At 51.1% G+C, this 18,412-nt stretch overlaps 10 protein-coding genes across 10 annotated transcripts; 5 read left to right on the top strand and 5 right to left on the bottom strand.

Annotated features, from left to right (window-relative positions):
* Positions 1 to 686: 686 nt before the first annotated feature.
* Positions 687 to 1,685, top strand: BO94DRAFT_623890 (uncharacterized protein; the record flags this gene model as incomplete). The annotated part of the gene is made up of 1 exon (XM_025617181.1): positions 687 to 1,685. One exon carries the CDS (start codon positions 687 to 689, stop codon positions 1,683 to 1,685), a length of 999 nt encoding a protein of 332 aa, XP_025468187.1.
* Positions 1,686 to 1,778: 93 nt separating this feature from the next.
* Positions 1,779 to 2,658, top strand: BO94DRAFT_574832 (GAG-pre-integrase domain-containing protein; the record flags this gene model as incomplete). The annotated part of the gene is made up of 1 exon (XM_025615040.1): positions 1,779 to 2,658. The coding sequence occupies one exon, from the start codon at positions 1,779 to 1,781 to the stop codon at positions 2,559 to 2,561; it is 783 nt and encodes a 260-aa protein (XP_025468186.1). The 3' UTR covers positions 2,562 to 2,658.
* Positions 2,659 to 3,849: 1,191 nt separating this feature from the next.
* Positions 3,850 to 4,772, top strand: BO94DRAFT_574830 (EthD domain-containing protein). The gene has a single exon (XM_025615039.1). The coding sequence runs from the start codon at positions 4,150 to 4,152 to the stop codon at positions 4,579 to 4,581; it is 432 nt and encodes a 143-aa protein (XP_025468185.1). The 5' UTR covers positions 3,850 to 4,149; the 3' UTR covers positions 4,582 to 4,772.
* A 267-nt stretch (positions 4,773 to 5,039) lies between these two features.
* Positions 5,040 to 6,677, bottom strand: BO94DRAFT_623886 (uncharacterized protein; the record flags this gene model as incomplete). The annotated part of the gene is made up of 3 exons (XM_025617180.1): positions 6,208 to 6,677; positions 5,526 to 6,161; positions 5,040 to 5,450 (listed from the first exon to the last, which is right to left on the bottom strand). Exons 1-3 carry the CDS (start codon positions 6,664 to 6,666, stop codon positions 5,040 to 5,042), a joined length of 1,506 nt encoding a protein of 501 aa, XP_025468184.1. The 5' UTR covers positions 6,667 to 6,677.
* Positions 6,678 to 6,849: 172 nt separating this feature from the next.
* BO94DRAFT_52790 (kinase-like protein) lies at positions 6,850 to 8,250 on the top strand. Its single transcript, XM_025610404.1, has 2 exons — positions 6,850 to 7,050; positions 7,118 to 8,250. The coding sequence occupies exon 2, from the start codon at positions 7,132 to 7,134 to the stop codon at positions 8,179 to 8,181; it is 1,050 nt and encodes a 349-aa protein (XP_025468183.1). The 5' UTR covers positions 6,850 to 7,050; positions 7,118 to 7,131; the 3' UTR covers positions 8,182 to 8,250.
* Positions 8,251 to 8,645: 395 nt separating this feature from the next.
* BO94DRAFT_556215 (alpha/beta fold hydrolase) lies at positions 8,646 to 9,786 on the bottom strand (the record flags this gene model as incomplete). Its single annotated transcript, XM_025613847.1, has 4 exons — positions 8,646 to 9,101; positions 9,148 to 9,248; positions 9,299 to 9,405; positions 9,458 to 9,786. 4 exons carry the CDS (start codon positions 9,784 to 9,786, stop codon positions 8,646 to 8,648), a joined length of 993 nt encoding a protein of 330 aa, XP_025468182.1.
* A 435-nt stretch (positions 9,787 to 10,221) lies between these two features.
* BO94DRAFT_556214 (putative C6 transcription factor) lies at positions 10,222 to 12,118 on the bottom strand (the record flags this gene model as incomplete). The annotated part of the gene is made up of 3 exons (XM_025613846.1): positions 10,222 to 10,825; positions 10,871 to 11,160; positions 11,207 to 12,118. The coding sequence occupies 3 exons, from the start codon at positions 12,116 to 12,118 to the stop codon at positions 10,222 to 10,224; spliced, it is 1,806 nt and encodes a 601-aa protein (XP_025468181.1).
* A 158-nt stretch (positions 12,119 to 12,276) lies between these two features.
* On the top strand, positions 12,277 to 13,744 carry BO94DRAFT_534721 (NAD(P)/FAD-dependent oxidoreductase). The gene has a single exon (XM_025611612.1). It carries the CDS (start codon positions 12,424 to 12,426, stop codon positions 13,657 to 13,659), a length of 1,236 nt encoding a protein of 411 aa, XP_025468180.1. The 5' UTR covers positions 12,277 to 12,423; the 3' UTR covers positions 13,660 to 13,744.
* Positions 13,745 to 13,923: 179 nt separating this feature from the next.
* Positions 13,924 to 14,567, bottom strand: BO94DRAFT_545891 (YbhB/YbcL family Raf kinase inhibitor-like protein; the record flags this gene model as incomplete). The annotated part of the gene is made up of 2 exons (XM_025613268.1): positions 13,924 to 14,366; positions 14,423 to 14,567. The coding sequence occupies 2 exons, from the start codon at positions 14,565 to 14,567 to the stop codon at positions 13,924 to 13,926; spliced, it is 588 nt and encodes a 195-aa protein (XP_025468179.1).
* A 1,189-nt stretch (positions 14,568 to 15,756) lies between these two features.
* On the bottom strand, positions 15,757 to 18,011 carry BO94DRAFT_52697 (Zn(II)2Cys6 transcription factor domain-containing protein). The gene is made up of 5 exons (XM_025610370.1): positions 17,751 to 18,011; positions 17,619 to 17,685; positions 16,925 to 17,565; positions 16,585 to 16,859; positions 15,757 to 16,535 (listed from the first exon to the last, which is right to left on the bottom strand). Exons 1-5 carry the CDS (start codon positions 17,906 to 17,908, stop codon positions 15,907 to 15,909), a joined length of 1,770 nt encoding a protein of 589 aa, XP_025468178.1. The 5' UTR covers positions 17,909 to 18,011; the 3' UTR covers positions 15,757 to 15,906.
* Between the last annotated feature and the right edge of the window lie 401 nt (positions 18,012 to 18,412).

Genomic DNA, 18,412 nt, shown 5'->3' with positions numbered 1-18,412 from the left:
TTACACTACCTGAGACAAAGACCAATTTCATTACTTCGTGTATATATTAGTGTTCCTTAAACAGATTAGCGCATATGATGCTGTGTATACCCACTACCACAGAATTGTAGAACAGACTTCCAGATACATCCTATCTGAAGACTTCTAGATCCATTATATCCGTAATCCAAATAACTTGGATGGGCTAGGTAGTATTACAACTGCAACTATCCAAATTCCATGTCTGAAACTATCACAACGGCTCTATATATGGTGTTGGGATCCCCGATGGGCTCCCACGCCGGTAGGCAACGTAGGGTCACGTGACACTCCTCCCTACACCGCTAGTTAGTCCATATAGATGGCCTACGAGGCCCCTAGCTAGATCATTATCCATCTCATTCTACACGGTTGAATCGCCTTAGTAGCCACTCCAACAGGTTATGAGCCCTCTCCGGACCCCCTAGGCTAGCGATATCATCCAGAAGGATCGCCCAATTGCTTCATACGAAGCACTCCCAGGACCTCTGTCCTATACTAACCTCTACCGAGGCAACGGTTACGCCTACGCGAACCATCCTACCGGGCTTCTACAAGCCAGCCTACCGACCTCCACCGAGGCAACGGTCACGCCTACGCGTATAATATCACCACTTCGACGCTTCTGCTACATTCGGACGAACGAACGAACAAACGAACGCGTCAAGATGGCTCCTACAACACGAAGCACTTCCTCGGCCGCGCCGGCCGCAGGGGGTAGTATCAACACTTCAGACTTCCTAAACACCGCGATCAACACCGATCCGCGGACACAGGCAGAGGGCCTACCATCCAAGCTGCCTGGATCGCTTCAAGGAGTCACAGAACTCCTCACAGGTCGTAAGAACTTCGAACGATGGCATCTCTGGGTGGAAACAAGCCTACGACCACTGTCCCTATACCAACTCCTCCAAAAGGATCTACCCCGGCCACAGATCGACGATCCGTCATACAACCTCTGGCATAGACTATCCTCAATAATCTGCGCTTGGTTATTGAAGCAACTATCGCCAGAGATCAGTGAACGCTTCGTCAGAGCCGAGGGAGGTAGGGAATTCGCAGACAACGCCTATAAAACCATATGCAAAATCGCCTTAGGCGAAGAACTAATCAAAGTTATCAACACCTGTATAAAACTTGTCTCCGAAAGCCGAAACAACTATTCAACGATCGCGCAATACATCAACAGCTTCATGAATACCTTTACTACTGCGCAGAGAATAAGATGCAAGATGCCTGCCTTTATGGCAACTTGCATACTGCTGAGCAATTTGGAAACGGAATTGCCAACGTGGACTACACCCATACGAATAGCCCTTCCTCTAGCCAACCCGGATACGCTGACCAACACGGACTTTTACAAATACTGCGACGAAGCCATAGCTACAGGAAATGGGCTTGATGCAAAGCACCTGGCTGCCTCCGCACCGATCATACAGGCGTCCGCAGCACCTAGGGACATCAAATCAGATCATTGGAAGAAACGGACCTTCCCTGAGCCAGGCATATCGCCCGAAGACCACGTGGCAAAGATGAGAAATCAGCAACCGCAACAACTTGATAGGAAATGCGCGTACTGCCATATAGGTGGCCACGGTTCCCTAGTCTACTACCATTTAAATCCTAGCCTCCGACCACCACACTGGAAGCCTACCAGAGGCCTCTGATCATACAATCCGCCGAAGGAACCACCCAAAAGGCCCGAAATAAACGCCACGGCATATAGAATACAGGATCCTGATATCATCGATTTTAGCGGTATGACGGTAGCCGTTAGGGGCAACGCAGCAAACACCTGGATCTACGATACAGGCAGTTCCCACCACCTGACCCCTGATCTTGATTCCTTGACCAATTACCACAAACTTGCACCTCATGAATACTACATCTACGGCACCTCAGAAGGGACTACCGCCACGGCTAAATCAGCCAGCTACACTACTATCTACCTAGAATCCCCGACCGGGAAACCAACAGCGTTAAAGATCAAGGCATACTACCAACCGAATTTAAAATATGGCCTCCTTTCAGCAGATCGCCTCCGTACTGACTTCAACCTCTACGGGACCACCAAAGACCTAACTCTACGAGATCTAGATACTGATCAAACTGCAGGCTATCTACAGATATCGAAGAACATCACCTTCATCAGACTTACCGAGCCAAACAGAATCGCCGCAGCGGCGCCTACCCTCAATCCCCTACTACTACACCGAAGACTCGGCCATACGGGATCCCACAACATAAAACTGCAAAATCACGAAAAGTTCGACTGCGAAGCCTGCCGGCTCGCTAAAGCCAAACACCTCGTATCACGAGACCCTATCTCACGGACCGCTGATCCCACAGAACTCTGGCATACAGATGTACAAGCAGTGACCCCGACTGGCTACGGCGGGATCAAATACTATCTGATCATGATCAACAACGCCACGCGTTTGACGAGAATCGCGCTATTGCATACAAAGGCTGAAGCCTCGCAGGAACTTATAAAGATGAACTCACAACACAAGAATCTCGTCAGCCGCTACCCTGCAGCCTGACACCTAGACGGTGGCCGAGAATTTACTCGCTTCAAGTCATGAGCAACCCACGAAGACCGTGGAATTCATATACAGATATCACCACCCCGTACGCCTGAAGCAAACAGACTATCGGAACGATATGGTGGTTTGATAAATCAAATAGCAAGAACAATCATGATCGACTCCGGCCTACCGGGCCACCTCTGGCCATTCACCATCAAGCTCAGCGCTCAGATACGAAATCACTTACCACCAAAAAAAGGAGATCCGAAGAAGACTCCGGCGTTTCTATACCAAACGTTTTACAACTTGCCAAATCCCAACGCCTCGCTTGAAGTCCTACGCGTCTTCAGCTGCCGCGCGTACATCCACATACCTGCGGAAGATCGAACGCGATCCCAGAAGCTGAATCCCAGGGCCTCGATAGGCTACCTTGTTGGCTTCGACGGAGATCACGGCCACGTCTACCATATTTGGTTCCCTGATTCCGATAAGGTGAAACGATCGAGGGACGTCACCTTTGATGAAACGAAGACATACCGAACAGATCGCAAGAATCCTGATATGCAGAAGCAACTGCCCCTGACCCCACAAGCCGGAGGATCCATACAACTAGGGGACATCCTCGCTGGCAATAATGAAATATCAACACCAAGACGCGCGATAGAGGCCTCCACTGAGGAAGACGTCATCACCGGCCGGGTAAGGACGATTTCCAACACGGCAGAGCCCACGACCACCCTCCTACTTGAATCCGTGGAGGACCCCCACGCGTACGATACTGCAAACACTAAATACTCAGCTCAGGATCACCGACTTCCTGAAGCCCAACCAATCGAGGCCCCTACCGAGGAATCCAAATCGCTACTACGATCAGGCAGACCGTACGGCAATGCTGCCTTGGCTGCCCCCACCGAAAACACTGCAATTCCACGCCCCAACCACAACCACCAGGAGAAAACTGATATAGCGCGATCGCTAGGCAACTTTGGCTTCATTTTGCGCGTTTTGGGGGACACCTCGTTGCCTAGGGGGGTGTGTTGGGATCCCCGATGGGCTCCCACGCCGGTAGGCAACGTAGGGTCACGTGACACTCCTCCCTACACCGCTAGTTAGTCCATATAGATGGCCTACGAGGCCCCTAGCTAGATCATTATCCATCTCATTCTACACGGTTGAATCGCCTTAGTAGCCACTCCAACATATGGTATCTACTAGCCACAGTCCACGGTACAGTAATCGAGTATCTATTTAGCAAAGGACACTGTCTTCTACTAGACTACAATTACATGAACAGGAATACCTACCTACCTGTTTCCTACCACTCAGTGGACTAGTCTAATTAGCTGCAACCCAACCGCCGACCTATAAACTCACGCTCCAAGCTGCACGATGACGATGAGGGAGGGGTAGAGGGGCAACCCGCATACAGCTCAACCCTCTTCCAACACCCTAGATAGACATCTCATCCCATCCCACCCTACCACAAATTACCCCATCTCACGTCAAACATCAACTTCATCCCCATTCCACACACCCGACCAAACACCTCTCTTATCCAACTCACTCCCCAACCCAAACCACCGGAGAACAAAAGAGAATCGAAATGCCCTTTCAAATCCTCCTCCTCGCGCACCGCAAACCCACCCTGAGTCCCACAACCTTCCACACATACTACGAATCCCACATCGAACTCCTAAAGCGCGTCACAGGAAGCGATTTCCCTCTCTCCCATCGCCGAAGCTACATCGCTCGCACTACAACCACCACCAACACCCCACCCTCTCCAACCTCTGTAGAAGAAGCATCCCACCCCGCAACACTCCTCCTCGGCCAACAGAGCAATTTCCCCTTCGATGCCATCGCAGAACTCACATTCGAGGATAGGGCTGCGTTTGAGCGTTTCACGGCGAAGATACAAGAACCTGAGAATAAGAGGTTGATTGAGGAGGATGAGGAGAGGTGGTCGGATGGGGGAGGTTGGGGATTGTGGTTTTGGGGGAGGTGGTTGTTACGGAACGATAATTACGGCCGTTGATTTGAGACGGGAGACGGAATGGTGTGGGGGTGGCTTTGGCCTGGATTTGTAAGTTTTGATGGGGTTCAAAATTAGTTGTTTCTTGGTATCTGTTGTGACACTGCAAAATCTGTAAAGTTGTTAAAATGATTAGTGAATGAGTATGGCGCTGATGTTATACCTATCGTGGAGTTGGGTAAGTGAAAGGTGGGAGGTAAGCCGTGCGTGCGCTGTTTGATCGCCATACATGCTTTCTCTCGAAGTGATGGACCCGCTGCCTGAAGTGTAAAACCCACCACGGCATTACAGTCTCTTCTAGTGGCTCTGAAAGACTTACATCGTATCTATATCAAGAATGTTAGCCAAGGCTGCCCGAAAAGAGAAAAATCGAAGAACGAGTGGTGAGGCTGTCCAATAAACCAATCCGGCGAGATGTCACGGAGAGCCACCAAGGCTCAAACGAAGCAACTATCAGTAGCTTACACTTCACTGCTCATACCAAAGGCTTGGCGGAGTCGGTTATCATAATCCTTCTTGTCTGCTAGCTTGCATCTTGCTATGCCCACTGTATCTGTCGTCCAGTACCATGACATTATTCCATGAAACTCATCATGTTCTGGGCAATGCTTTGTCATAATCGGTTGTATGTGTTTATCGAACAAGAAGAAGAGCCCGGCGGGACTGGTTAGAGCGAGACTGAACCAGAAGGTACCAGTTTTCCAGGCTTGGTTCATCATTTTAGACAGTGTCTCGGACTTCGAAGATACTCGATCATCCTTCGCTAGAGCTAGCTCTTCCTCTTCCAGGATACTCATAAACTCCAGCCGGATGTTGTTATACTCCGCCGCATCCATATGGTCTACTGACTTATTTGTAAACCAGTGCGGAGGCTGAATCATCTCAGCTGATAACGAATATCACCACTCTAGATCTATCAGGCACGTAATATGCCAGTCTTTATCAACCAGGATGTTGCTTTGATGGATGTCAGTGAGTGCAAAGAAGAATGGTGCCCGGCGAAGCTCGCGCCGAAAGAATAACGGGAATATGGCACGCATCGCAGCTAGAGCCGATGCCTGATATGCAAAATCGGAGATGTGGTTGATTGCATTGGGCTGATGCCGTAGCCGATTATCATGGTAAGCGAGTGTGTCCACGATGTATGAGTCAGTGTTGGAGTACGTGTAATCCCGAGGCATGTCTACTGGAATTTCTTCATTCTCCAACTCCTGAATTCCCAAGGACAGCGGTCGGTTTGTGTGCTTCAGAAAGCCGCGATTGTCGATAGTAAAGGATCCGATCTTTTGAAGGGGGATCTTAGCAAGACTTAGGAAAATTCGACTGAGATCGCGGAAAAAATTTGTTCGCAACCTGGAGCAGGTATGCTGTAGAGGCCATGTATTGAAAAGCATGGTTCCTGTCGACTCTTCGATGTATTCGACCAATAGATAGCCTACTGGGGGTTTGTCGCACCGCATGTTATGCCGGCTATCATGGCGAACGTAGCATGAGGGCACAGGCAGCCTGAATAATGAGCGCTTCCAGCAACGTAGGCGATGGACGTAGCGCGTTAGAAAGGGCAAGTTCTCAAGCCGAGTAAACTAGACACGTCAATTTCGCGACAATATTGAGCCTAACCGTGCCTACCGTATCTCCCGTCGATGCAGCAAACCCATACAGCCTTGGGATAGACACATCTGGGCAGTTTCCTCCGATCCAAGCATAAGTAGCTGCTTCATAGCGGATTTTCTCATCGCCATTCCCGGGTCTGAAAGCTTCACCGATGCGATACGGCAAGGGGACGCGAAGCAGAACGCGCTTATTGCATTGAGGGTGACCCACGGTCACCGGAATACAGACATTAAAGCTTCCATGGAGCCAATCGTCTTTGTTAGCGACATGACAATTGTTCGGTGACTTTAAAGACAGATGATGAGCCACGACGGTCTGGATCCAGTCCCGCCTGTCATCGAGCAAGGCAAAGAATTGAGATTGCTGATCCGGATACTGCAGCCGATGCAAGATATTCACCTCCTTTTCTTTTGCAACAGAATAAGTAATCTCCTCGCGCAACAACCGCCGTGTCTGTACCGGGGTGGTGGCCATGGCTTTCCATGGTGGCATGGATTGCTTGGGGATTCAACCTGGAAACGGACGGCGGATGGCGGAGCCCCGATTTAAGGGGCTGGGCCGGTTCCACCAATCACAAGACGTTGTCGTGATTAGTCACAATGCATAGTTACATCTCCCTGATTCTTCGCTTGTTCTTTCTGTAAGATTGAGCCCAAAGGTTATTATAGAAACTCGAAACTGTCAGTGGGAAACTGCTTCGATCACGACGAGAGTTCCAGCTTCGTCAAGAAAGACCTCGGTGCGACAAGATCGTCAACTAGAGGTGGGTCGCGGAGACGATGAATGTCGACCATATCTGCGATCCTAAGATGCAAAGCAACTGATCACAAGGATAGCATGAGCAGGATGCAATACAAAGTAAGCTGGAATTGCGAGGAAAGTTACGGCTTGAGTGATTTGAATTTCTGACATGTCCCGGTATCAGTAACGGCCCCATGCATGCCACTCATGCCGGGATCGCCAACATGGCTGACTCCCTGCTTTGCAAAATCCCACCACCAGCCGATCTTCATCATGGCATGGTATTCCAACATAGCCACCATGCGAGCAATACCTTCCTCTTCATCACTAGGTTTGCTATCACGTCCATCCCCAATTCGACGCGTCACTCATCCCCCACACAACTCCCTCACGCGCCTGCGCCTCACTGCGTCCTATTCTTCCACAACAACCACCACCGCACCACCCAAAGCCTACTCTCCCAAATACTACTGGATTGACGGAGCTGAAGATCTCGAGCGCTACGAGCCTGGCGGCTACCACCCCATCAAGATCAACGATGTCCTCCACAACCGCTACCACATCGTAGATAAACTCGGGTATGGCGGGTACTCTACCGTGTGGCTTGCGCGAGACACGCATCTGTCGCGCTATGTCGCAGTAAAGGTCGGCATAGCAGATTCACTCCCCCATGAAACCAAAGCGCTTCGAGCCCTTACCGCGCCCGGGCCTTCATCTACCCATCCAGGGTTCTCTTCAATCCCCTGTCCACTGGATGAATTTGAAGTGACTGGTCCAAACGGAACACATCCATGCTATACCGTGACTCCCGCACGGCGCAGCCTTAGGGAGGCCTCTTACAGTCGTCTCTTCCCTTTGGACGTTGCGCGTGCGTTATCAGGTGGGCTTGTCCAAGCTATTGCATATATCCATTCCCAAGGCTATATTCACGGAGGTCAGTCCCGGTTCGAGAAATGGGAGGAGAGGAGTGATTTCTTTGATGAGAGTGGACGACCGAAGGAGGGGACGGAGGTATGGCCACCATTAGATCAGGAATTCGAGCAAGGGGTAAGGAAGTATCGACAAAAGCAACCGGGAATAGAGGATTTTGATGACGAGGAGACAGCGGCGATCTTGGACCTGATGCGGCGGATGCTCAAGTTCCGACCGGAAGAGCGACTGACAATTGAGGAGGTGATGCAGTCGGAGTGGATGGTGAAGTGGGTGATGCCTGACTACGAACGAAGTTTGCAGACCCAAAAGGAGTAGATGGAGGACCAGCCCCGGCGCACCCTTGTAATTAACCAAAACACTCCACTTCTGTACTACTAATACTACGAGCCATCGGTGACATCTCAAGTTGTAGGTTATCTCGATGTTAAACAATCCTTGTAACTATACCTTCAGTGTTGAGTTAGGTTAGTCCATTCAACATCATCATCGTCACCATCATTTCCTCCAGTCTGACACCAATCTCTAAACTGCGATAAGAAATTCTTCATTGCCGTATGTGAACCTGACTTCGTTGGAACTAGGTCTCTTATATTGTTCCTGCGTGAGGTCTTAGCCCGCGTAGATATATGGTGTAAAGTACTATGCGTATGAAGATCAGCAAGGCCCCCGTGTTCCTGCTTCTGGATCAGGTTCAAGAGGTTTAGTGCAATTATAGCAATGCGACGTAATTCTATTACGTCAATTTGAACAAGGAAATGAAATATGTACGTGAAAAAACATCAGTTAACCACCTCCTCTGCAAACTCAATCAGGAGCTTATTCACAATCTCCGGCTTCTCCAATTGCACCCAATGACCGCAATCCACCGTCTCAACTCTCGAGTTAGGAGCATTCAGGTTAGTCATCATGGTGCCCATTTCAGCACGACAGAGATAGTCCTGCTTCGCGGCGATAAACAGATTCCGTATGGGGCATTTACTCTCGCCTTCGGCGATGCCGGCTTCGTCCTCGGTATTGTAACCGCGGATCATAGCCTTGTACCATGACAGGGGGCCGGTGTAACCACCCTTGGAGAAGACCTTATGGTGGATTTCGTAGTCTTCCTGGGTGAGCCAGGAAGCGAGGGGAGCTGTCCGTCCCGAGCGGACAAATTCTGCGGCCTTGCCGCGGGGAGCGACATCGGTCTTCCATAGTAGGGGATCATCGGGAAAGATCATTTTGAAGCAGGACTCGGGCTATATCTTGTCAGTTTTGAAGGAGAAAATAAGACAGGAATCGTACATGAGCTTCGATATCGGCTGCGGCCTCGTCGCTGTTGTGCCAAAGCCAGTAACCGAAGGTTTCGTAGCCGAAGATGCTCTTGGTGCGCTCGAGTATCGCGTCTGAACGGTTAGATTATATGGCGATGTGATGAGTCGAGGTATGAACATACCGAGATCAAACTTTCCGCCTGGAGCACTGTAGGCCACCGCAATGGTCACGAGACCATAAAATCGATCGGGATAGTAGAAGGCGACTCTGGAAGCCAGACCAACACCCCTGATCCGTTTGTTAGCGATGACTGGCAACACTGCTATCAAGGGGAACCTACCAATCATGCCCGACCAGGACAGCGCGAGACACTTTCTCAATATCCAGAATTTCGACCACATGGCTGCTCATCACCTTCACCCGATAGGCGTTCAGATCGGTAGGCTTATCTGTATCGCCATATCCCAGGAGATCCGGGGCGATGACTCCGTATCCAGCCTCCTGGAGGGCCGCGATCTGGTGCCGCCAGTCATACGAGGTGGAGGGGTAACCGTGGAGGAGCAGAAAGGTGCTTTTTCCGGCCGCTGCGGGGATGGACACGTATCCATAAGTAGTGCCATCAGATAGCGTGGCCTTCGTAGCCTGAGTGGGGAAAGAAACGGATGCCATGGTGCTATGCTGTGATGGATGGAATCAAAGTCGAGGGGTTGTCCTATTTAACGGAAGTTTCGGATAGCCCTGTCAGCTAATCTTAGCATTTGGCTGGCATCATGCATCGTATTTAAAGTGTTCGCAGACGAAAGAGCCAATCTGGATCAAGTGGAGGGTCAGAAATTAGTGTATCGTCCGAGGATCCTGTGAGGCTGATTTGCCTTCAAGTGGATCCACTGCGACCGAGGTCCAACCCCGCTTAGTGCCATCACTAATCATCCACCATCGGGTATTGACTCACTACTGAAGCAAGCTGGATATCTTGGCAGCATCATGTGGGTCAGGTAGGCTGTCGAAGGACCGTAAGGTAGTTATGGATGAGACATGCCAGTCTTGAGTCTCATAGACCTCATCTCAATGTGTTTGGATAACTGTCTTGGCCCAACAGTGTCTTTATGACATATTATTCATTTCCCAATGATAATCCGTATCGAAATTGTCCAGGTTGTACCAGCCACAGAGATCTTCAAGAGAATTTAAAGACGGCACGATGTCAATGCTATCGCCCCATGCTCCAGCATCCAGCCCAGAGGTTCCCTGACCACCGCCAGATCCTACTTGGCTAGATGGGGGCGTACTATGATTTCTCGCTGACTCAAGGCCTAGCACATGGTGTGCGATCGTCTGGATCTCCCGCACATTCCTGGCTGTGCGTGGCCACAGTTCGCCCAACGCCCTGAGACAGCCGATCGTCATGCGAATCTGGGCTCTCGCGACTGTCAGCTCAACCCCCTTGAGCAGGAAACAGCAGGATGACAGCAGCGCTAGAGTGCCCTCGCTGATCATGCAGGTGGTGAATGGAGTATGGTGGAATTCTGAAACTGGAAGGGCTAGGAGGCGGATTTGGGCCTCAACGGACCGCAAGACTCGTACGGTGTGTACGTTGACGAGCTCGGGGGTGGGAATATCTGGCGCTGGGTCGCGGGCGCAGCTGGAAATATCCTCGATAGGGTTGAACTTCAGGTCTGAAAAAGGCCGGTGCAGGCCGACAGTTGCTCTGATGCACATGAGCTAGGGTTAGCCGTAGGGTCGGGGGACTTACACATGGATGAGCAGATGCGCTTGGAACATCAGCTCATCAACTTCTCCAGTCTTTGCCATGACTTGTTTGCGATCCTTGGGCAGTAGAAGCAGCCATCCGTCGAGAATGGAGTCGGCGGCCTGGATGACTTGCATCGAGTCTTCCTTGACTGCCATTTTCGGAGATGTCGATAGGGCGAGTACTGCGCATCGTACAGCGCCGATGAGGTAGGCGAAGGATGAGAATGCGGTTTCATCAGAGGCGAATTCCCGGCAGTCGAACTCTTGAAGTGTTTTAGATTTGGGGATATCCTATGGCGAGTAAGCACCAGCTTAAGAGCAATATGTCAGCGCCTACCCCCGACTCATACTCTGATTCCTCACATGGCAACTCGACGGTTGCATCAATGTCGAGAAGCTCAGAAGTCATGGTTCCCAGAGTGCCCGCAAAGTATGCATCCACAGTATATAACATCCACCATGTTCGCCTCCAGCATTCCTTCACGACCGGGTCACTGGCTCCATGCTCCGCCGCGAACTCTTGACGAAACATTTGTAACTCAATGGCAAGGTGGATGGCAGCGTCTATTTGCGATTTGGCATCAGCTTTGTAGTCGTACCAAAATAGGACGATGGAGTAAAGAAGTCGACACTGAACGAGAACCGGGTCTGTCGGTGGTGCTTGCAAGAACCAGGCCTCGGCGTATTCCTTGAGCGGAAGTGACCATCCTCGCGCTTTGACTATATATCCGACCAAGCGTACGGTCGCGATGAGGGGTCGTAAGCTAGACTGTCTGCTTGGATCTTGGTAGATTTTCATCAGGTGACTTTGGGGAAGTAGGAAAGGGTGGAAGTTGTGGAAATTCCTGTAGTATGAGTCGATTAACGGATCATTCGCAATGTTGTCAGCGTGAATTTGGATCGCAGCGGGCGATGCCATACTAGACCCGTCGCTTGCAGTTCCTGCATCGCGTGGGCTCCAACTGCTGTGGGAGTCTATCTCGACGAGCTGGGATCGAGATTTTTCCGGTTGCTGCGATCCCGCTTGCGAGGCGGCCGCCCGTTGTTTGCGCCGCTCTGCCAGAGTTGCGCGGTCGAGGCCCCCGCGACGCGACCGAGCGTAGAGGCACTGCTTGGCGCCCGCATCGCAGCGGCTACAACTCGGTTGTTTTCCGTCGCATTTGACGTGACGTGAGCGGCATGGCAGACAAGCCAACGTAGACCGCGAATTCCTGCTGTTATCCAAGGCTGGGGCGATAGTGGAATCCATGGAGGAGTTGATGATGACAGGAAGAGAGGCGGACGGAAATGTCCGCAGACGCGGGGACTCGGCGACCCGATGCGGGTATCCGCGTGGGGCTCGGCTATTCGATCATCCTCTATACACTTACTGTGTATACGATCCACAAGACAGCTATACCTCGTCCATCGGGGTCTCGTTAATCGATGGAAACCCGTGCAAGGAATATAAAATGGCTCTCAATGTCTTGCTTGATGACCCTCATCTCATATCCCAACGTCATCGCCACCATCATCATCTACAATCACCCCCACTCCTGCTCATAGCATCCAACCATGGCAAGCAAGATCGTCATCATCGGCGCCGGCTTTGCTGGCGTCTGGAGTGCCCTCGCAGCAAAACGACTCATCAATCTCAACAACAAGGAGAACAATGTCGAAGTCCTCGTCATCGCCCCCGAACCAACCCTCGTCATGCGAATCCGGCTTTACGAGACCAACGCCTCCTCCATGACCCACCCTCTCGGCCCCCTCTTCGAAGCCGCAGGCATCAAATACATCCAAGGCACCGTCACCACCATCCAACCCGAAACACACTCCATCCTCGTCCAATCCCCCTCAAGCCCCAACTCAACCATCCCAATCACCTACAACCGCCTGATCCTCGCAGCCGGAAGCACCCTCATCCACCCACCCAGCATAACCGGCCTCCAGGACCACGCCTTCAACATCGACTCCCTCCCCTCAGCCACCAAACTTAACACCCACCTCTCCAACCTCCCCTCCCTCCCAGAAACCTCCGCCCGAGACACCATCGCCATCTGCGGCGCCGGTTTCACCGGAATCGAACTCGCCACCGAGCTCCCCAAACGCCTCACCCACCTCCCCAACCCCCGAATCGTTCTGATCGACACGGCCAACGAAATCGGCCCCGAACTCGGCGCTGGCCCCCGTCCCATCATCACCGAAGCTATCAACGCCCTGAAGATCCACCTCAAACTCAACTCATCAGTCACATCCATCACCGCGGACAGCGTGACCCTCTCCACCGGGGAAACCATCCAAACCAACACCACAATCTGGACAGCAGGTGTAAAAGCCACCCCATTAACCCACCAAATCCCCAGTCCTAAAGACCATCTTTCACGTCTCCACGTCACGCAACATCTCCGCGTCCCTTCCACGCCTGATATATTCGCCACTGGCGATGTAGCCTGCGTCCTCGCTGACACAGAAGGTCATTACGCGTTAATGTCCTGCCAACATGCCCTTGAACTAGGTCGTGTCGCGGGACATAACGCGGCTGCGGATCTTCTCGGTGAGTCCCGGTGGGAGTACTCCCAGGCTGGGTACGTGACTTGTTTGGATCTGGGGGCTTGGGGGGCGGTGGTTTCGCAGGGCTGGGAACGAGAGGTGAGGTTTGCGGGGGAGTTGGCGAAGCGCGTGAAAGGGTTTATCAATGGGACGGCGATTTATCCGCCGGTTGATGTGGAGGAGGCGTTGGGTGCGGCGGCACCGGGTAGTTATCAGTCGGATGTGTTGTTGGAGGAGATTGTGAAGGTGGTGGGGTAGCTGCGTTTGTTCGGTTGATGCGCTTTAGTTTGTTTTCTGGCTTTGTCTTTGGATTTGTTGTTTATTTAATGTAACTAACTGCAGGTATGTTGTTTAACTAGTCCTCAAGAATAGTACTCAGCTCACTACACCGAGTGTCTCGAATTGGGAGCCCAAATATGCAAGCGAATGGGCTCCTATCATGTAATATATTGATATATACTCCTAAATCAACACATGCCCCCAATATACTACAATGAAGTACACCCCACCTCAACCAACTCTCTAAGCATCACTAAGGAAGTAATTCGCCGCAGTCGGACCCCCAACAGCCTGCACAACCGGCTCCAGGGTAAAGTTGAACCTCGCAAACGCGGTCTGAGAGTAATAAGTCCCATCCATAGCCTCCTCCGGCGGGACGTATCCCTCCGGCTGGTCAAAGAGATACAACGTGTAGGTATGATTGGTACTATCTCTGGGCCGGGGTGCCGTATACTCGGCGAGAGCATCGCTGGCGTTGACGAATCGTCCGTTCTCGACGGTGTAGTTGCCACCCCACCAGTGTAGACGGGTGGTTGTGTTGGTGGCTAGACCAGGGACCAGGCTGTTGTAGTAGGCGGCTGTGGTGACGTCCGAGTCGGGGATGTTGAGGTCGAGCATGAGGATCATGTAGGTGCCATCGTAGACTTGGTCGTCGGTTACATAGATGGCGGGTTGGGTGTCGACATCTTTCCTTTGGTGGTTAGTTTGAGGTTGGAATGGAAGTTGGGCGGAGGGTACGTACAGTCGGGGTCAACCCAGGTTCCTGGGGTCACGGTGGCATTGGGGTAGGCGACGCCGAGGTTCTTGTTGGTGGATGGGTAGCTGCCCGCGGGGGTCTGGGCCAGCGCGGTGGCTGTAAGAGCAGATATCAGAGTGAGATAGCGCATGATGTTGCAGAGAGAATGGTAGTTAAAAAGGCCTCCTGGAATATGGCCACCTCTTTATTTAAACTGACAATTCATCACGGAGCATAAAAAGCGCTCCGTATGCCGATGGATTCGTCATGCATCGGCGGAGAATACTATATTGGGTCCCGAGTGGATCCCCGGTTTTCTGTATCTCGGCTGCAGACCCGCTTCCACCAGGGGGTGATAGCGAAACGTCCGACATTTCGGGGATGCTTTTGCGGGAATATTGTTCTCATGTCCCCTGGCTACATGTACTTGAATCGGGGGTGGTATGCGAGCCCCAACAGTCATCTTCGGTCCCGATATCCTGAAACATGCTTCGGAGGTTGTACCTGTGCCTACTGGTCTGAGAGACGTCTTAGGATATCACAATAAACGTGTAATATCAGACTTATAGACAGCGTTATGGATACCTTCACCACAGGGCTCGTTTCATGAATCCACCAAGATCGACGAGCGTGTAACTGATCGGATCGCGTGTCATCCTCTAAAAAGCTGTCCAGTTAACTTGACTAATGGTGATTTCAAGTTTCCTTCAATCTAATCATAGCCGATCAGTCCCACAACAGCGGTATTAGGGAGAGCCATCCATCGCGTTGTCGATCCCTTACCAGTCTTGGCTGCTGTGGAGCGTTTTCTGTCCCCGGCATAGTATACGTCGCAGTCGATCTTATCTGATCCACCTGTTATTATCGGACTAAGCAGCACGTTCTTGACCTGAAACACTGTCGTTAGGCATGCGAAGTCTTGACTACTGATCCCCAGCGCGCCATGATTATGTAGATGACGCTGTCGGAAATGGAACTGCCATGTGCACAAAACTGGCCTGCCGGCCAGCTCTGCAGTTCAGTCGAGGATCTGCCTAGGACCACCATTTGGAATCTCAGATGAACAGAGTACTGGCATAGATTCCAGTTCATGTCACCGGGAACCGCGATATGGCGCCTCAACAATATCGAGAGACGAAATTGGAAGTTGACCGTCATCCAAGTATAACCGCCATTTTTACGGCGAACCATCGTACTGCCTGTCGAGCTCTGTATGACACAAACTGCTTCTGTGTGAGCCCCAGATCTTTTTGACCCGATGACGTGATAGTCATTTATCCCCACAAAGCAATTGCTCTGGGAAGCCGATCAGTTTCACTAATTAGTACGGCCGGTATGGGTGCTGAATCTTGGCAGGCCATGTTGCTGAACAGCGAAAGTGAAAGCCGTCATCAATCGGTTAGGATGGGGGTGCTCTCCCACCACATCGGACCCGAGATTTGGATGTGTAGAGCACCCAAAGTATATAAAGAAAAAAGGAGCTCGTCATCTTACGAAAACGACAACGACGGCCCAGTACAAAGTCGGACTTCAGCGGACGGACCTAGCCAGGTAAGCTCCTCAAGCATCTGTTCCCAGATACCTGCGTTCCAATCGTCTCGTACATCTCCAGGAAATGCGGATGGACCAAATTGTGGGGCTAATAATAGCTCTAAATGTGGGTAAGGTCCACTGTTGATACCCTGACTGCGAGGCACTTGAGTCAAGTGTCCTTGCGATGAATTATTTTCCAACCACAACAACATGCTCCCGACGACCTTGTTGCAGTTTGCCCACACGTCTTCATCCTGGGATATGTCTCCAAGCTTCCGTATCAGGGCTAGTCCGATCTCGCGCATGTTATCTTTCCTGATTTGGGAGATCTCGAGCTGCGTTTCGGAAAGAAGACTAAGCTTGGAAAGAACCATAAGGCTGTATCGAAGGGTGTTGTATGACGAAGCAGGCAGGTGGACAAATCCAGTCGATGGTATCGTAAGGAAGATGTTAACCGTGTTGTATGCTGATGAGGTCAAGTATGAGAGTTCTCGTGTACTGTGAAGGTGAAAGACATCCTTGTGTCGTCCAAGAGCGTGTCCGAGAACCAGCACTGGTATTGCACTAAGCTCCATGCGCAAAGCCCCTGTTAACGTTAAACATGAGAAGATAATTGTTTCAGACAAAGAACCCACAGTTATCCCATAGATTATATTGACGAAGAAGTTCTTCTGTCCGCTTTTCTCGCACTTCCGTCAGTCCAAACAACTGTTGCCAGTCCATGCCCTGAACCGAGCTCGGCGTACGCCCCTCAAACAATGACTGGCTTATTTGGGCCAGTGAACGGACGTCAATATAGGTTCTGAGAAACAAATCTGTGGGGTATTCTGTCCTTTCTGCAAGCATCTTAGTGCACCGTTCAATCCACTCAGTATGTCTCATGATAAATTGTCTCCGAAAGAGTGATGATCTGTCATAGTTAATGGAAATTTTAGTTTAGGCTCAAAAAGGAATGGAACGGTGGGGTATACTCACTTCAAACACAGATAATAGCACCCTAGTAAAGCTCGCTGTCCCGCAGGAGTCCAGTGATCCCCGTGCCCTTCTGTCTGATCAACGCCCCTCTTATCAAATGGGATGGTCTGCGTTCTGAAATTTCCATCTTTGTCCAATCCAAGAGCAACAACAACCATGATAGCCATTTGCAGCAACATGTAAACCTGAGTATGATACGTGCGCCAATGATAGTGATACCAGGCAATGTGAATCAAAAGCCCGAGAAGTAGATCCATGTTTCTTTCCATGTTGATGATCAAGCGGGTGGCAATGACTTTCCTGACTTCATGTTCCATGTGATGCTGTAAAGACGGCTTGTGTTCGAGGGAAGCGGTAATTATGCAGAGTAGAAGAAACGGAAATTCCTGCCGAAGTGTTGGAACACCAAGCTGTGTGGGAACAATCACGAAAGGGAATTGGGGCATCTTGTGAGTCCGAAACTTGGCCAGTAGCTCTTCGCATTCTAACAGGGTGAAAAGGCCACGAGATATGAAGTCCTGGTCGGTGTCTGCTCCAAATGACGACTTCTTTCCGGGCGTCCCCTCAAGGTATTGATGGTTTGCGACAATGTAAGTTTGATTCTTCGATGGTTGACAAGGTGCATGTTTATCACTATCTTGCTGATAAGAGCAGTTCAATAGGCTGCTCTAGGACAAGGACTGGAAATAAGTACCTTTGTAGCCTCCAGTTCAGCGACCAATTTGTCCACTTGCTCTTGAAGAACATCGATTCGGCTCTTTCTAGACACCAAGTTAGCCACAGCTAGGTTCAATGAACCTCTGGCCAGAATCGGATTAATGCGGACCTGTTGCTGCTGGGACGCGGGCTTTCTGGAAAGATACAAGCGTGGGAGAGTCTGGTACATCGTTCACAACTTCGCGTGTCTCGGACCGGGACACATTTCACCTTCAGTTGGATGCATCTGGCACAGGCGTGTCTCCTGCGATACTGCCTGGGTTGCATGTTGGCTTGACGAAAGACAAGGAAGATTGGACTCGATCACGCGTCAGACGGCGCGAGGAGAAGGCTCGGTCATTGAGGACACCGAGAACTTATAAGAGTCTCGGTGATGAATCCTTCGGGGGCAGAGACAAGGATCACAAACCGTCGAAGGTGATAGTGATGGAACCAACATGGACTGGGCCAATCAGCAGCGGGCATCGGAGCCGGACGGCGGACCGGAGCCGGAGTCGGAGTCGGCATTCCAGCCCTGTCCCGATTGCTCTCTTCTCATATCCGTCTTACAAGATCCCTTTATGCAAAGGGTAGAATCTGCATAATCCCGGGCATTACCTGCAAGGTATAGTGGTCTTCCTTTACACTATTGGTGATTCTTCCCAGCGATCAGGCGCCAAGCTCAGGCGGCCAGCTGTATATAGTTGAGGGTTCCCTTCTGAACTTGAGCTTCTCTCTAACTTTATATCTACTCGCGCCTTGTGAAGGCAGTATTGGGATCATGACAATAAA

This window comes from Aspergillus sclerotioniger, assembly GCF_003184525.1.
Source record: "Aspergillus sclerotioniger CBS 115572 chromosome Unknown BO94scaffold_12, whole genome shotgun sequence".
NCBI classification, from domain to species: domain Eukaryota; kingdom Fungi; phylum Ascomycota; class Eurotiomycetes; order Eurotiales; family Aspergillaceae; genus Aspergillus; species Aspergillus sclerotioniger.
The sequence above is the reverse complement of the archived record's forward strand: the minus strand, read 5'-3'. Positions and strand labels throughout refer to the sequence as shown.

What these genes read in the sequence shown, in the direction of transcription:
- BO94DRAFT_52790 (XM_025610404.1), top strand. Translation starts at nt 7,132, where the DNA reads ATGCCACTCATGCCGGGATCGCCAACATGGCTGACTCCCTGCTTTGCA.
- BO94DRAFT_574830 (XM_025615039.1), top strand. Translation starts at nt 4,150, where the DNA reads ATGCCCTTTCAAATCCTCCTCCTCGCGCACCGCAAACCCACCCTGAGT.
- BO94DRAFT_534721 (XM_025611612.1), top strand. Translation starts at nt 12,424, where the DNA reads ATGGCAAGCAAGATCGTCATCATCGGCGCCGGCTTTGCTGGCGTCTGG.
- BO94DRAFT_52697 (XM_025610370.1), bottom strand. Translation starts at nt 17,908, where the DNA reads ATGCAACCCAGGCAGTATCGCAGGAGACACGCCTGTGCCAGATGCATC. An exon ending in TGCTATTATCTGTGTTTGAA is followed by an intron (nt 16,860 to 16,924) that starts GTGAGTATACCC and finishes TAACTATGACAG; the next exon opens with ATCATCACTCTTTCGGAGAC. An exon ending in ATATAATCTATGGGATAACT is followed by an intron (nt 16,536 to 16,584) that starts GTGGGTTCTTTG and finishes TAACGTTAACAG; the next exon opens with GGGCTTTGCGCATGGAGCTT.